Source organism: Pogona vitticeps, chromosome 13, assembly GCF_051106095.1.
Source record: "Pogona vitticeps strain Pit_001003342236 chromosome 13, PviZW2.1, whole genome shotgun sequence".
Taxonomy (NCBI): Eukaryota; Metazoa; Chordata; class Lepidosauria; order Squamata; family Agamidae; genus Pogona; species Pogona vitticeps.
In genome coordinates this window covers 693,576-709,460 of record NC_135795.1, presented here as the reverse complement: position 1 = coordinate 709,460, position 15,885 = coordinate 693,576, and the positions used below count along the sequence as shown (strand labels likewise).

At 55.1% G+C, this 15,885-nt stretch overlaps 1 protein-coding gene across 2 annotated transcripts in view; it reads left to right on the top strand.

Moving 5' to 3' along the window:
• The first annotated feature begins 1,370 nt into the window (after positions 1-1,370).
• PRKCB (protein kinase C beta) overlaps positions 1,371-15,885 on the top strand; it is a 93,134-nt gene continuing 78,619 nt past the window's right edge. For both annotated transcript variants that reach the window (XM_072982977.2, XM_072982976.2), the window contains exons 1-2: positions 1,371-1,596; positions 3,926-3,957. In XM_072982977.2, the coding sequence (XP_072839078.2) occupies positions 1,400-1,596; positions 3,926-3,957 (229 nt within the window). In that variant the 5' untranslated portion in view covers positions 1,371-1,399. The remainder of the gene's footprint in view (positions 1,597-3,925; positions 3,958-15,885) is intronic.

Below are 15,885 nucleotides of genomic sequence, written 5' to 3'. Positions count from 1 at the left end.
TGAAGCCCTCCCACACACCCCAGGGATGAAAAAGGAGGGCAGCCGGAGAGCTGAGCAGGCTCGCTCTTTGCCACTAAAGAGAGAGGGGCCCTTTAGAGGGGGGGCCCAACCCTTCGCCTTCTGAAAGCAGCCCCCCCCCAATAATGGCTTCCTGGCTCTGAAACCCCCGTCCCAGCCATGCTCGCCTGGCACCTCCTTGGGCAAGGTTTCTGTGCCAAGCCAGGGTGTCTTTCTGGCTTGGCACAGAACTCCTGCTCCTTGCCAGACTTCGCGGGGCAGGAGACCCTTTCCTCTCCCCCCTCCCCCCCCCCCCCGCCGCTCGGCCTGGTTTTTCTCCTGCCTCTGTTTGTTCAGCCTCCCTTGCTTTCTCATCTCGGCTGCTCTTTCAAACGGTGCTGCTTTTACAGTAATGGGTTTGCTTTAAATCCCTTTTGTCATAATTCCTTCAATGTTTCTCTCTCTCTCTCTCTCTCTCTTGTTTTTTTAACTTTTCGTGCAAGGGAGTTTGTCTGAAGGGCAAAGGATAAAATCCTTTAAAATGTTCAGTTTCTCAGAGAGAGAAACGCCAAGACAGAAAATCCGTGTCGCCCTGGCGTGGGGAGGCAGTGAAGGCAGAACCCTCTCTCTACACGTGTCCGGATCGGGGCTTCCCATTCCCTCTTCGCCCAGTGGCGGCTGGTGCCCAGCTGCGCTGCCCGAGGCGGCCCAGGGGCGAAAACGAATACCCAGCCACGGAGACTCATCATGCGGGCAGGCAGGCCTTCAGACGTGCACTCGCCACCGGGGAACCGAGGCAGGGCTTTGTCCCTCTTCCCTTAGTAAGGAGGCAGGCGAGGAGGCCTCGCTCCCCCAGCAGCCTGACCAGGGCCGACCAGATGCCCCCCCAGGGACCAGCTGGCTCTGCCCCGATCCTGGCACCAGGAGGCACGTCGGAAAGCAAGGAAGGCAGCTCCACCTGAGAAACATTTCCTCCCTTCGGGACTACGGCTCCCATAATCCTCTCGCCAGCTCGGGCAACCCCCTCCCCTCCCCTCCCCTCCCCTCCTCAAGGCCCCCTAACTAAAGGATCGTTTCCTGCGGGCTGGAAAAGCGCTCTTTTGGGGCGCTCGGAAGCCAACGCGCGTCAGTGCGGCGTCGTGTGGGCGGCCCGGGGCAGAGCGCGGAGGGGAGGGAGGCGGGGCCGGGGGGGAGGAGGAGGCGGGGCCTGGCATGCAGAGGCGAGGAGGAGGGGGCGGGGCCGAGGGGCGGGGCCAGGCGCCTCCGCTTCGCCTCTGCCCAGCTGCGCCCAGAGGTGTCGCGCGCCGCAGCAGCTGCAGCAGCAACACCAGCACCAGCAGCAGCGGCGGCGGCTTAGCAGCATCCTTGCAGCGGCGGCGGCAGGAGGGCTGCGGGAGGGAGGATGGCCGACCCGGCGGTGGCGGCAGTGGCAGCGGCGCCCGGCGCTCCTCCGGAGGCGGAGGGCGAGGAGGGCCCCGTGCGCTTCGCCCGCAAAGGGGCCCTCCGGCAGAAGAACGTCCACGAGGTGAAGAACCACAAGTTCACCGCCCGCTTCTTCAAGCAGCCCACCTTCTGCAGCCACTGCACCGACTTCATCTGGTGAGCCCCCCCCCCCGCCCTGACTGGCCCCCGGACTCTCGGCCTCCCTCCCCCTGCTAGGGCTGCTGCCCCTTGGGGGCTCCCGAGCCCGCTGTCTTCCGAGCGACCCTGCCCTCCGGACCCTCGGGAGCCCCCTGCCTTCCGGGGGCGCTTCTGCCGCCCTCCGGGGACCCCGCACCCAGCCCGCCCCTTCCCTTCCCCTCCGGCCCTTGTCACCTGTCCCTCCTGGTCTTGAGGGGGTCCTTGGAGGCAGGAGGCAGAGCCGTCTTTCCCCCTCCCCCTCTTCTGGATAGGGCCCTTTCTGCCAGGGGCAGGGATGCAGGCTGAGCAGACCGCCCCCCCCCCCGAAGGACCGAAGACCCCTGCAAACGGGATTCTGCGCTCCAGGGCCTTAGATGAGGATGAGGACGAAGACAACCACCTCTCTCCCCCCCCCCCCAAATCCCCGCATGTTCAGGGAAACCAGGGGGGTCCGGCTGGCGCTTCCCGGGAGGAGGGAGGGCCCGGGCCTCACCGGGAGGCCAAGTGCTTGCAAATCCAGGCAGAGTCCGCGAGGAGGGTTGCTTTAAATTTCACCGCTGCCACCAGCCAGCCAACCCGTCGGGGCTCCTCCAGCCGGGCCCGGGCCGGGGCCCAAGAAGCCCCGCGGTTCGGTCCCAGTTCATTTGCCCCACCTGGCGCGTGTTGCTGTTTAGCGCAGAGCCGGGGCCCCCCTCCTCCTCCTCCAAAGGTGTGGGGCACCTTGAGCCCCCAACTGGACTTGCCGACGGCGGTAGGTAGGCCCCGGGAGGGAGAGGGGGCGAGGGGGCGCACCCCATGGATTTCTCAAAGCCCAGAGGTAGGCTGGCCCCAGGCAGAATCAGTCCCCCTGCAGTCAATTACGCAATGCACCCCTCCTCTTGGGCTCTGTAGAAGGCATTCCCCCCCCCAGCATGCTGGGGGGGCAGGTGGGAGGAGGAAGAGGGGGTGCAGAGAGGGAAGGGGGCAAGGGGGACAGGATGGAGGAAGGGGGGGATTCTGCATCTGGGGCAGTGGGAGGGGCAGGATGGGGCCAGGAGGCAGAGGGATATGGGGGGGGGGTGGAAGGTGTTCCTGGTGGGGAGAAGGGCCACTCCCTCCCTCCCTCCTTCTGTCTCCCTGCCATTTCAGGGGCTCTCTTTCTGCGTGGGGTGGGGTGCGGGGTTTAGGGCTTCCACTTCCTAACCTAGCACACATGTGAAAGATGCTGCCAGGGGAGCAGGCTAAGGAGCCTCCCGCTTAGTGCCAGAAGGCAGGGCATGGAGACTCAACCCCCCCCCCAAATCAACAGAAAGTCCCATCCCCCCCCCATTGAACACACCAAGGAGGGCCTTCTGCTGCCTACCAAGAGGCCCTCCCTTCTGGAGCATCTTCCCATCTTCTCTGCGTCTCCCATAGCAGAACCTCTTCCCCTTTACTCCCCCACCCCCCACCCCAGATCCATTGCCTTCATCAGCACCCCATGCTTAGGCAGGGAAAAGCCGGCATCCACTCCCAGCAGTAAACAAACAAACAAAAATCTCCAACCCTCCCATTTTCACCAGTGGAAAACTCTTCCATCATTGTAAAAGCTGTGTGTGTGTGGGGGGGGGGGGCGGGGCGGGGAAGGTCCCTATACCTTTAAGGTTGCCGCAGGTGGTGGTGGTGGTGGGAAAGGTGACCCATTTCCTCCACAGCTGCATTTTTCCTTGTAAGCGACACCTGTGGGCACAGGACAGGAGGCCCTTAGAAATAGACCCCCTACCAACCCATAGCAAAGGCTTTCCATTGGTTGCAGCCAAGATGGGGTGGGGGTGGGGGTCAGTGTTGGGTTGTCGCCCCTGCCTGCCCCACAGAGGAGAGGCTCTGGCCTCAGTGGACCTTCCCGTTCAGGGTCTCCCTGCCCAGCAGCCCCCAGGCTGCTCCCCCCCCCGACCTCCTCCCGTCCCTTTGGCTGCCATTGCAAAGGAGAGCTTCCCCTTGTCTGCAGGCAGGGGTAGGGGGCACCCCCCAGCCCCTGGCTCCCCCTTTCCGTTCTCAGCAGCCTGTGGGAGTAAAGAGTGGAATGGGCCAAGAATGCTTAAAGGGGAGAGGAGGTTGGACTCCCTGGGGCCCTGACACCCTTTGGGTGGGGAGAGGGAAAGAAGTTGGCCCGTGGACCCCCAGAGGTTTCCTCCCCCCAACCCCAAAGGTGAGAAAGAACCCCTTGATGGATCCTGTTAGAACCTGGGTGTGGGCTGTGGAATGCCTGGAGCCACAGAGGCTGCCCCCTGGGTGTGTGTGCCTGCCTCTGTGTCCGGATTCTTACGGTGCCCCTTTTTCTGCTTTGCAGGGGATTTGGCAAGCAAGGCTTCCAGTGTCAAGGTGAGTGATGATGCTCTCTGCACCGATCCCTTTGGGGGGTGGCACCCCCCCATCCTGGGCTAACCTGGGCCAGTGGCTGAGCCCCAGAACCTCTTCCTAGAGGCGGTCCCCCCCCCAAGGCGGGAGTCAGTGAGAGGACCGAGAAGGAGCCTTTGGCCCATCTGGGATTTGGGAGGGGAGCGCGGATCTCGGAAAAGGGCCCCTGAGGTCAAGAGGAAAGCCCAGGCCCGCTCCGGAGGTGGAGGAATCCGTGCGACATCTGTGTTGTGCTTGTGGGGCATTTCTGCTGCCTTGGCCGTTTTAGCTCATGGGTTATACGCCTGCAGTGGCAAATGCCATGGGGGGGCAAGGGTGTGTGCATGGGGGCTGTGGGAGCCTCTGGGTCCTTCAAGATGCAGGGTGCCAGGGTCTCCATTCCCCCCCCCGGATTCCTCCTGCATGGAGGGGCCCTGACTTGCCCCAGCTGCTCCTGCCCCTCCTTCCAGAGCCCCTGAACCGTCAGCGACTGGCTGCTGGCACCGCTCAGGATGTGGGGGTGGCCGGGTGGTGAGGCCGAAAGGGGAAGTGGGCGAGCGGGTGATGCGACAGCCAAAGTGACAGGCTTCCTTTTTCTCACTGTCAATCACCTTGCAGGCAGGCAGGCAGGCCGGGGGGCGGGACCGGGGGGGGAGCTGTGCAAGCTTTGTGTTGATACAGGATCAGGCCCCCATGCATGAGAAAATGCAAGAGGTTCCTTTCATTTTTGTGGAAGGGTGGGCTCCTCGTGTCTGAAAGAGAAACCCGGAGGGTGGGTTTCGTGCAAAAGGGGGACCTGTTTGTGCGACCGGGAGGCTTTGAGGGTTTCGTGGTCGTGCTCGGGACGTCCCGGCAGAAGATGTGCCAAGCTGGGGATGGGGGGCTTGTGTTTGTAAAATCACGCAGGGCAGATGAATTCATCATCATTGCTCGTGCTGGAACCAGAGAGCTTTCAAGCCCCGTATTTTTTTTTTTTTTTGCCTCGATCAACTCCTAGGTTCTTGGTTGCCGGCCGCCTCGGGCTGCCTCGGTGTTTTCGGCTTGGCTTACCCCGCAGACCTTCCCATTGCTCAGTGGCTTGCATGAACCGAAGGGGCCCTTCGAAAGTCCGTGGCCTGTGTTTATAGCAGTGCGTCTGCTTTTGCCTCTGCCTCTCTACCCGCCACCTCCACACACCCCCATAGCCATGACCCCTTGTGTGTCCACCTGTGGCTTGAAACCTTTTGCTCCGTACATTGGGGGGGGGGAAGAGGACTGTTACCCACAAAACTTCATGAGCGGACAAAAAACCTGTTTGTTGTCAGGCTGCCACGGGACTTTGCCGCCTGTCTTTGCTCTTGGGTTCTGTTCTGTTGGCATGTGTGCGGAAAACGAATCTGGTCTCTTCCTTTTCCATGTATTACTGTTGCATTCCATGTGGGTTTTTTTTGGGGGGGGTTCCCTTCAATTTCTTTTCCTTTCCTTTCTGGAAGAGAGAGTTTGCCCTGTTTGTTGGAATCGTCGGTGCCTTTTGGGGGAGGTAGGTAGAGACCCCATCTTATACCAGACACTCACTGTTTGGGATCTCCTCCCTCTGTATTCCTCTGTGTGGGCTGAGATGACCACTAGGCAGACAGTGGAGGGAGCAGGAGTCCCCTCTTGAGGCCAGATCGGCCTGGGTTTGGTATAACGGATGAGTTGGGGTTTTGCTTTGTGGAAGTCCAGCTAAGAGAAAAGGCATCAATCCATCAAGCTATGGACTGAGCGGGAGGTTCTCTAGCTTTACCATAACAAATTAGTATGTAGTTTTAACAAAAATGGTCGGCTTTTTAACATTGTGTTTTCCCATGAACATTTCCCCAGTTAATATTAGCATCATCATCACAGAGGTTTCTCTTCCGCCAGGGAAGCTGCGGGGAAAGACGATGCTCAGGCTTCCTAGAATGGGCTCTGGGACCCTCCACTTAAACCTCCCACAGAGCGATGAAATGCTGCTCCCCCCCAAGACTGGCCTTCCTTGCTGGGTTGTTTTGTAAAAAGCAGGGAAGACGAGAGACAGGCGCAGAATCTCTTGGCTGATGGAGAGCAGGCAAGCGGGGCATAAATCTGCATCCTAATTAACAAGTCATGAATGAATGTCCTAATGCATCGACCAGATGTTTACTGGGTTTGCTCTGAAACTTAATCTGACAGGACTTAAAAGGGGCAAGTCTTCAATGGGACTTTTCTGCGAAGGCTGAGAGGCCACATCCTGTTACCCCTGCCTGTCAGTGTACCTCGAACAGGATCTATGGCTCTGGAAGAGGGCTGCCCATAAAGTCTTAGGCCCTTGGTCTTCCCCTTGCACACCGAGTCGTGCGACTGGTGAGCAATGCAGAATATTAGCCTGAGGCTTCTTAACGAGTAGTATTTCAGGGGGAATAAAGAACCCTTTTGGTTTTACCTTGGCAGGTCTATATAATCAGGGTCTGGCCTTACAGTACCCTATAAATTTAAGTATGTATTTAAAACGAATGTAATTGTTAAAAGGGGCTGTGTGTAAACAAGATAGAATTAGATCTTCCACCTTACTGGTGTGTTGACCCTTTCCTGACTTTCTTGGCTGAGCAGCTGGAAATGAGGGTGAATTTTAAAGTCTCCTGGAAGCTGAACGTCGGCCTTGCTGGCTCTCCAGGCGAAGCTTTCTGGCCTCTGGCTTCTGGCGGCTATTCTTCCAGCACACTTGAGGGGGACACACGTGTTGTGTCCCGACTGTCACAGGTGCTGGCAGTGGCTCTGTTGTGGTCGGATCCCATGTTTGTGAGACACCCTTTGGGTGAGCCTTGACTGGTTTCCTTTCAGTGTTTTGAGCTCCTCCTCGTACGGCGCCTCCAGCCCCTGAATCCATCGGTCGTGAGCTGCCTGGAAATATTAATTGTTGGACATTCTGTCAAGTATGGATTCCAAGCTAGAGTGCTTCCGTGCCAAGTTTTGGCTGATGCCTTTTTCCTTCCTGGCAAACGATGGCCAAGATGCACATAGTTTGAGGTACAGCAAAGAGCACGAACACCTCCTGGCCTGGGTCAGTTGCTTCACACACACCGGGGGCAGGCGGGGTGAGAGTTTGTCGCACACGTGACACTTTTCCGTTGAATGTGTGAGCCGGCTCTGGAGTCAGGATTTTGTTTGAAATGCGGTTTCCTTCAAGGGCCTTTTGACCCCTTATTACTTGCTGCTCATTGCTAGACTCGAGCTGTGTGCCTGGAGGGCCACGCTCCCCCGGAACAGGGCGGGGGGGGGAGCTGAGCCTGGGTGGACGAAGGGGTCCCCGCTCCAGAAGGGAGCTCTCCATCTTGACTCACCCCTCGGTCTTCTCTGCCCACCTCTTCCCTCGGCCTCCGGCTTCCAGCTTGCCCTGTGGCGCCTTCTTGACGTTCCCTTTGTGCCCGGCTTCCCAACCTCCTGGGTTCTCTCCTTATGGCGTCTCCTGCTCTCTGTCTGCTGTTCTACCCACCAAGCCTGTGCGAGGCCTTCGTGGCGACCCAGCCATGCAGACTTCCAGTTCCTTTGCAGGAAGCCGTTGTCTTTGCAGGCGCGCCGGCGCCGGTGTTTGCATCCTGCCCATCAACATTTTGTGAGCAATCCGTGGCCTCACAGCACCTTGACCAGTCATTGTCCACTGGCCTCGGACACGGTCCTAAAGCTGTTTTCTGACTTTCCTCCGTACGGTGCCTGGAACTGCAGATATTTTTCTTCCAGTGCTCTCACTGTGGGAGAAAAATATCTATTTTTCATAAAAGCAGGCCCATTGGGGTGGGGCGGAGGCAAATCCTATTTTCTTGCCCGCCTAACTGTTAGCATTTCAGCTTTCCTCCGCTCTCGCGTCTGGCCTCAAATACCTCACAAGGCTTTTAAGTCCTCATGCTGGCACCATTAAAGCGGTAGGGTTCCTTCATCTACAAATCTGTGCTCATGTTGAGGTTTGACCTGTACGTATCTAGGCAGCATAAAATGGGCGGGGGGATAACAGAATGGACCCAGTGAAAGATTTGACTGGGCTTGTGGGGGAAACAGCTTGTTTTCTTCTGATTTTGAGTCCCAGTGGCTGCTTTGGGAAAGTTCTGCCATTAGCAAAGAATCTGCCATTCTGGGTACACTGCGATCAGGCAAGGTACACCAGTTGAATCGCTGGCTGCTTTGCCAAGTCTTGGCCCTTGGGAATCTGTTCTATTTTCTAGGTTCCTGCAGGGAGACAGCCAGACTCCTCTCAAAACCTGGCCTGGCTTTCCTTTTCTGTCCATATGAGGTGTATGTTTAATAAGAGATGGTGCTAGTGTAGCAGACTTAAGGGGGGGAAATGCAATTATCAAATTAGTACTTAATGCACAAGGAATACGTGGAGATTAAGACAGGCATGCAACCTGTATCAGATCACCTAGTCGAGCTGCACAACAGGACGCAGAAATGAGCATCCAGGAGGCATTTTGGCCATTTCTAGTGCCTGTATGTTAGGTGGCTAATAGATAAGTACATTGAAAGCCATGGGAGCTATGCATTATACCGTACATTCCTTGGACTAATGCGCAAATGCAGATGCTGTGTGGAACGGGACGTCTGGTGCTTATGTCCGTCTTTGTAGCTGGCTTCCCCAGGAAGCCGTTTATTGCAGGCGGGATAGCTTGGTGAGTTGGAGCGTCTGGCTGCGGAGCCAGAGTTCGATCCCCCCATTGTGCCTGAGGAGGAGGAGGCACATACGTTTGGAACAACTGGAAGGCACGTGGATCCTTCTTGTTGCTCTGCTACAGGTCGCCCAGTTGCTTCCTGCTCCTGGCAAAAACTCCACTGGGTACACAAGCGGAGTTTTTTAGGTATGCAAGATGTTCAAGGGGTTTTATCATTGCCACTTTCCTGTGAATTTCTGTGGCCGGGTGGGGAATTGAACCAAAGTCTTCCGAGTCCTACTCTGATGCCTTACCTGCTGCACAGCGCTGGCTCTCAAAACAATGTGCTGTCAAGTTGATTCCAACTTGTGGTGAAGCGCTGGGCATGAATTACTCTGAGGTGGTTTCTCAGGTCCTCCTTCTGGAGGTACTCTCGGACACACACACACACAGACACACACACAGAGGATAGCTTGTCCAAGGCTCCACGGGAGGGTTGCAGGAGACATAATCCCATCAGCCACGCAGGCCGGCTCCTTTCCCGTGAGGCACACGGGAACTCCGTGCCTGGGGGCCTCTCCAATCTAGGGAGCTACACAAGCACAAATCCAGGGCAAAGAGATAAGCTTGGGATATATGCAGTTTTTTTTTAGTGATACAAATAAACCAATTGAATATGACCCTTAATCTTTTTTCTGCAAATAGATCACATGCCTAATGTTTTTTTTGGAGGGGGGGTAGGTTAAAATTCCAGCAAGACAGGCTGTGTCTGGAGGAGGGGGCCGTTTCTCCTCTGCTCTGCTTTTCCAGGCCACCCTTGTCAATAGCTAGGTGGTTAATTAGTTCCTAATAACAGCTTAAAGTCTCCCGATTCGATCTCGAGGAAGTGTTTCCTGGCACAGAAGTAGTGGCAAGCGCTCCCCGGGGCAACTCATTGGTGGCCTGTGCTTGCCGTCAGCGAGAAGGTGGGCTGCAGCGTTAGGCAGATTCACTCTTTGCCATCCTGAAGGCGGTGTTAATATACATTTTTATGAAGACGCGGCCTACTTTTCAGAGGGCTTTTCCTCACGAAAGATCACTTTCCTCTTGGCAGTAAAAGATTATAATATTACATATGTATATTTTATATGCTCTGTGTTGCAATAAGAGCTAGGAAGTTGTGGAGCGTCAGTACAACTGGGCGAAAACGAAAACCAGGGAACTGGATTGTCAGGCTTCAGACGGTCCTTTCAGAATTCCAAGGGCGAAGATATGCACAGGGGCTGTGCGGCGACGGCTGGGGGGCAGTGAGAAGTTGGCGGCTGGTTCCTCTAGTAAAGCAAGCTGAATAAAGGCTGCTGCTCTTATACCATAGAAGTGTCAGTTCAGGCTGTGCACCAAATTCTGCCAAAGCCCCCACTAGTGACCCAACTGGCCTGATTCAGACCCTTTTTCTATTTGAAGTGGGAGGGCAAGGTTGAAGCAAAGCAATGTACAGCTCCATTTGTGGCACAAACCATTCAAGCCATTTTTTGCAAAAGCAAACTTTTTAAAAGTTAAAAAAAAAAAACAACCCCAAATTCTAGAAGAGCTTGGCATGCAAATCTCTGACGTCCAAAATTTGGCAGGTTTATTTCCCATTTTCAGGTCTATTCCATCTCCTTGTTGGTGGGCAATGTCAGTGGAGAGCCTGGAAAGCTGCCACCCGTTTGGGTTTCTGGGGCAAATCTGTGGGAGGCTTAGAAACCAGTTTGGAACGAGGGCACAGATTTCACCCGATGGGGCAGAGAAAACTCTGGACCAAGCCGGGATCTGTTTCAAGGCCCTGGATTGACCTGTGAACTGGACTGGGGCTCTGTTGATGGAATGTGCCTGTTTTCCCTAGTTCTGAGAGTCGGCCAATTCTCTAAAAGTTTTTAGAAGAAAGGACTGTAGACCGATGCTCCTTGATGTGATTTCCTTTGCTCGGGTGGGAACTAAGGCTGTCTGGCGGTGCAAGCTCCCGACCAAGAGGGAGTTTAAAAGAGGAGGTCCGGGACAGTGGAACTGGCATAAAGACAGTGTGGGCTGGCCTGTGCTTTAGACCCAGAGAGCTGCGCCGCAGAAAACTGAGATGCGGGTCTCGGCTAGGAATAGACGTCTTGTCATGTCCTCCTGGATGAGGACAAGGAACCACAAAAGCACCCTCCGTGACCCTTAGGGGGGTGAGGTGTTTTGTGGGCCAGGAAAGTGAGGAGAAGAACAATTCTTCCACAAATTAAGTGAAACCTTGCAGACTGGCCTTAATACAAACAATGTTTCAGTGCACGTTTATACAAAACGTTGTTGTCTAGTTGTATGGAGTTGTTTAAAGGGTTAGAAGTGCTGGAACCAGGGAGTCCTCCTGTGCTTTGCAGAACCTGTGTGCTTTGGTTTTTGAAGAGACGAGGCCTTAGTTTTGCTCAGAGAGAGAGTGTGAAGAAATCAGAGCAAGAAAAGTATATCCTTTCCACCTCATTTAGAGAATCTCACGTGGCTCAAAAATTCATCTGTGAGGTCCCTCTTCCAGCTGAGATGGAGTGAATGGATGAGGACCAAGAATTTAGGGAGGATTCTTTACCTCCCTGGTGGCTGTCGGGTTGAGGTCCCTGTTGCATGGAGTGGTGGCCCCGATCCACGTTGGATTCTGAACCAAGGTTGACGGCAGCGACGCTGAGTCCTGCCTTGTGGCTTTCCCACCAAGGCCTCAAGCCAGGAGGCTTTGCCGATTCCACCAGGAAGGGCCTCGGTTCCCCCCCCCCCCCCGCCCAAGAGTCCTGTCATTTCTACTTCCCCAGATTTAATTTCCTGGCATGGAAAAGTCATGGATTGTGAAAGCCAGCGGAAGCGGTTCCGCTCTCAGCCTCACCTGCCAGCCAGCGAAGCCTCCTCCTCCTCCGCTGCTGCTCATTTGTTGTCGTGTCCTTCCTTCTGATATTTCGGCGCCTGTTGGAGTATCTCTCAGCCCACATCTTGGGTCTTGGCAGGTTGACAGCTGTGTCTGTGCTAATATACGGCGCTTAATTAAATTAAGGGGGGGAGGGGGAAAAGACGCAGCTAGTTTCTAAGGGAAGAAGGGGGAGAAAATCCGCCCGAACAGTTGTTTATGGCAAGGTCCCCTCGGCCCACTCTGAAATAAGGGTCCTGTGTTTGTTGTTGTTGTTTGCCACGTGGTGCAAATCTGCATCCTAGCAGTAAAAGAGTTCCACTCTCAGATCTGACTAGACTCCGGGTGCAAGCGGGGTGGAAGAGAGCACCCAACAAGTTCAGGCCTGAGTTGTTATTGGGGTTGAGCAGCTCCCGACGAGGCACAAAGTGGGTTTGACTGTTGCTCGAAGCTGTCAGGTGTTTCTTGAAACTCTGATGCTGGGAACACTGCAAGGGCTTTGGTGCCTCTGCTCCCTGCATAGCACTCCAGCAGGTAAAGCCCGCTCTGCCGGGCCGCCTTGCAGAGAGAGGGGCTTTGCTGGCCATTCCAGCTGCCTCTGGGGCAAAACACTCGCTGGCTATATCCAATCCTGAGCTTTCAAAGCAAAGCAACAGCCTAGCGGTGACGGGTTGAATTTCCACCTTTGCGGCCCTCTTCTGTGGCCTGCGGGGATCTTGTGAAGAAAGGCCCGAGAGCCGTCAGGGAAGAGACTGGCACCCTTTCCCTCTGCAGGGAGAAGTTCGGGGCCGCCTCCATGAAAGCAGAAGTGAAAGTGAGGCAGACCCCAAAAATAGCACAGGAAAAAGCGACACAAAACCAAATCAAACAAGCCTTCGCGTGGCCCTTTTGGCAGGACAGCCCTCTCTGAAATGCTGAAGGCCAGAGACCGAGGGTGGAGGGAAAGGGCCCGGACGCTTTCTCCCTTTGAAGCCAGGCTAGGGAAGTAGCAGCCCCCAAAGGCCCAGGATCAGGGCCCACCTCAGCTCCGAGCTCCCCCCCCCAAGAGACATCTGAGTGGGGAGAACAGGTCCCAGGCTAAGGGAACGCCGGGGTGGGCCAGCCAGTAACCGCAGGATCCCCTTGGCGCTTTGCCCCAGCTGGGCTGACCTTGAAAGGGGGTCACCGAGTTTGTGATTCCAGCCCGGTCCTGGAAGGGCCCGTGGAATGGGGCCCTGCTCTTTCCGTACCCCCTTCTCCTTGCCCCTCCTTTGTGGGGCGGGAGAATCAAGGCTGGGTCCCCATCTGGGGGGGGCAAGCTTACTTTGGTCCTCTGTCTTGGCTGGGGAGCCCCATGGCAGCCCTGTGGGCTTGTCATCCCTGCACCGAAGCCCCCCCCCCCCCCGCTGGGGGGGCACAGGAGATCCTGACTCACCAGGGATCTTTGTTCCCAAAGAGAGAGGAGGAGAGACAGCACCACGGAGAGCTCCAGGCAGAGCCGGAAGCTGGAGGGCCTGACGGGGGGCCTGACTCCTTCCTGGCTCTCTCGGGGACAGCCTGAACTGGAGGACAGGAGAAAGGCCACGCGGATTGGGGCCAACAAACCTTGTCCTCTTCAGGAGACCTTCCAGCTTCCCCCGTCCCTGGGTGTGTGACACGATCTCTGCATTTTCAAATCTTCTTTGGGAAAAAATAATCCTGGGTCGTACAAAATGAAGACGCAAATGCCTGGCAATTTCAGTCCAGCCATGCAGTGCATGAGTCTTTGGTTTCTTATAGTTTTCATTATGCTAATTTGAAGTTTAAGATTCTAGTCCTTAAGGAAGCAGAGATTTGTCCCTGGACGGATAGGGTCAGGGTGTGTGCATGTACATGAGTTTGCACGTGCGTATGTGCAATCAAGTTACTTCTGACTTAGGGCAACCCTCAGGATGTTTTTGAGGTGTGGGGCCCATTCAAGGTCTGTTTGGCCATAACCGTTGAGTTTCCATAGCTGAGTGGAGATGGAACACAATCCAGCCTCCTGCATCCTGGGTGTGGTGCGCTGTTCCCTGTACATACCTCTCTGGCTGCCTCAAAGGCATTGCCTTCTGAAATCTTGGAGGAGGGGAATCCCTGCACATTTGAGGTCCCGATGTTGCCAAATGGTGCTGCTGCTAGAAGGGCGACAAGGGGTTTGCGCAGGAGTGTGACAAGGAAGGGGTTGTGGTTGGGTTCAGGCTGTTTTTCTGTCATTCTTTTCTCAGGCTCCCACATAAGGCCTTTTAAAAAATCAACACACACACACACACACACACACACGCACACTTCACAACAGAAATAGCTCCCAGTTATTTATGGCTAAAATCATCACAGCTGCGTTAAAAGGTTATGTTGCATTCTTAGAAGGCTGTGAGAAATTTCTGTCAAAATAAGAATAATCACCTTCTTCCCTGGTAGGGAATGCATTGTGTGTTGTGGTGTGTGTGGCCTACGTGGAGGCAGAGAAACCATGCCCCTCTGGAACCACGGGGCACACACTGCGCTGTGCTGGGGGGGTGGGCATGATGGAGAAAGGCATGATGGAGAAAGGACGTGGGGGGGGCACACGGGCCAGACAAGCATTATGGCTCACTCGGCGAGGGTTGCCAATGGAAGGGGTCCTGAAGGGGTGCCCCCAACCCAGCCCTGGTAACCGCTTCCTGGGGGGGCCACCCATGCTCACGTTCCAGGCGACTCCACCCACCACGGAAGGCTGGATTGGGCGGATCTGCCACCCACTCACACACACCCCCGACCCCAGGAAGGAAGACGCCCGCTCCTAGAAGCTTTCCTCCCTCACTCCCTTTTCAGTTGCTCTAGACAGGCAGAGGGCAGGCTGGTACAATGGGCAGAGTCACAGGCTGGAGCTCAGAGACCTGGGTTCAAATCTCTGCTCAGCCAAGGATGCTCCCCGGGGAGGCGACCCTGGTTAAACCACTCCTCAGACCTCTCACAGAGCTTGGAAACCCCGCAAGGATCAGCATGAGTCCGATGGGACTGGATGGCACAAAGCGACCACAGAGAGAGGCAGACTCTCACCCATGACACCTGCGTCTGGTTCCGTCTCCCGGTTCGAGTAAGGACACGGGAAGGCTTGGGGAACCATGGCAGAGAAAAACCTTCCCTTCAAACAGAGGAATGTGCACTTCAAAGCAAATCTCCTTCAGTTGCTATAGCTTCCTCTCTCTGATGTTGCTCAGGAGCTGCTATTCAATCTATTAATGAAATCAATTAAACCACACATTAAGCAAACAAGCCTGCAACATAAGGAAGCCATGCAACTTCAACAAAACCCTCATAAGACAGGAGATAGCTAAGGACCAGCCTTGGAAACAATCAGATAAAAGTTGGTGTGGGGACGAGTGTTTCCAGGGTCTGTTTTTGCTGCCACAGAGTTGTTCCATCCTTTGTTACATGGAGGGGGCTATATTTCAGGAAGCGGGTGCCCCTGCAAGTGAGGTCCTGTATCCTGAACCGCGTGGGATGGATACAGAGGGATGTGGCGCAGTCGGGAGCATCTCAAGCGATGATGGCTCTTGCAGGTGAGAGATTTTGTAGATAGACAGGATTTTAAATTTTTTTTTGTTTTAGAACAGAGGATCCTGTTCTTCAGGTGCCCACTTTGGGGGTGGAGAAGGGATGCTTTTCTCAGGTGAGACTCCTTTTTCGGCACAGATCAGCTTCCCTGGAGCCCAGAAGCTCTGCTTTGCACCATGAAGGCCAACACGGAAATGTGAACAAATATCAAAGTGGAAACTCCTGCCCCAGGCTTGTTTGTAGGTTTAAAATGGCCACAGAGAACTTCACTCAGCATCTGTTTCTTGTGAATGTTGTGCTTCTCCACAGCCCAACCGTGACTGTTTCTAAATTCCATAGCAGGAATTCCAAATATACATAAACATCATTTAATACTATGGCTGAACTGGTCTTGTGCCTTCCTGGGAAGATGATTTTTTTTTTTAACCTACAGGTATCTTGCCTTCATGGCAAAGTGAAAATTTGGCCAGCTGGAGAGACTGTCCTACCTTGTTGTTCTCCTGGAGGGACGTTTTAAAAATAGCACCTGATTCATCCTCTCGCTGCCTGGCTCCCCTCCTTTGTATCGTAACCTCTTTCTGGAGGAAATCAAACGCTTTTCTTCCAGCAATTTCTAAAAGGACCACAGCACCGAAGCTGGGTGTCCAGCATGTTGGGAGGGCCGCCCTGTGCCCAGTATCGTTCTCTCCCGATCTCGGAAAGATGGGAGAGTTCCGGGCTGTAGGCTGTTGGGTGACATTCATGTCTTGGGAGAGGCCTGACGTTAAACAGAACCCCTGTTCCTGAAGAGACGAGGAAAGAAGCAGGAGGGGCCACAAAGTGGAGTTCTAGCTTTTGAAGACCTGGCTTGTTTTTCCCTTTCTGCTCCAAGGG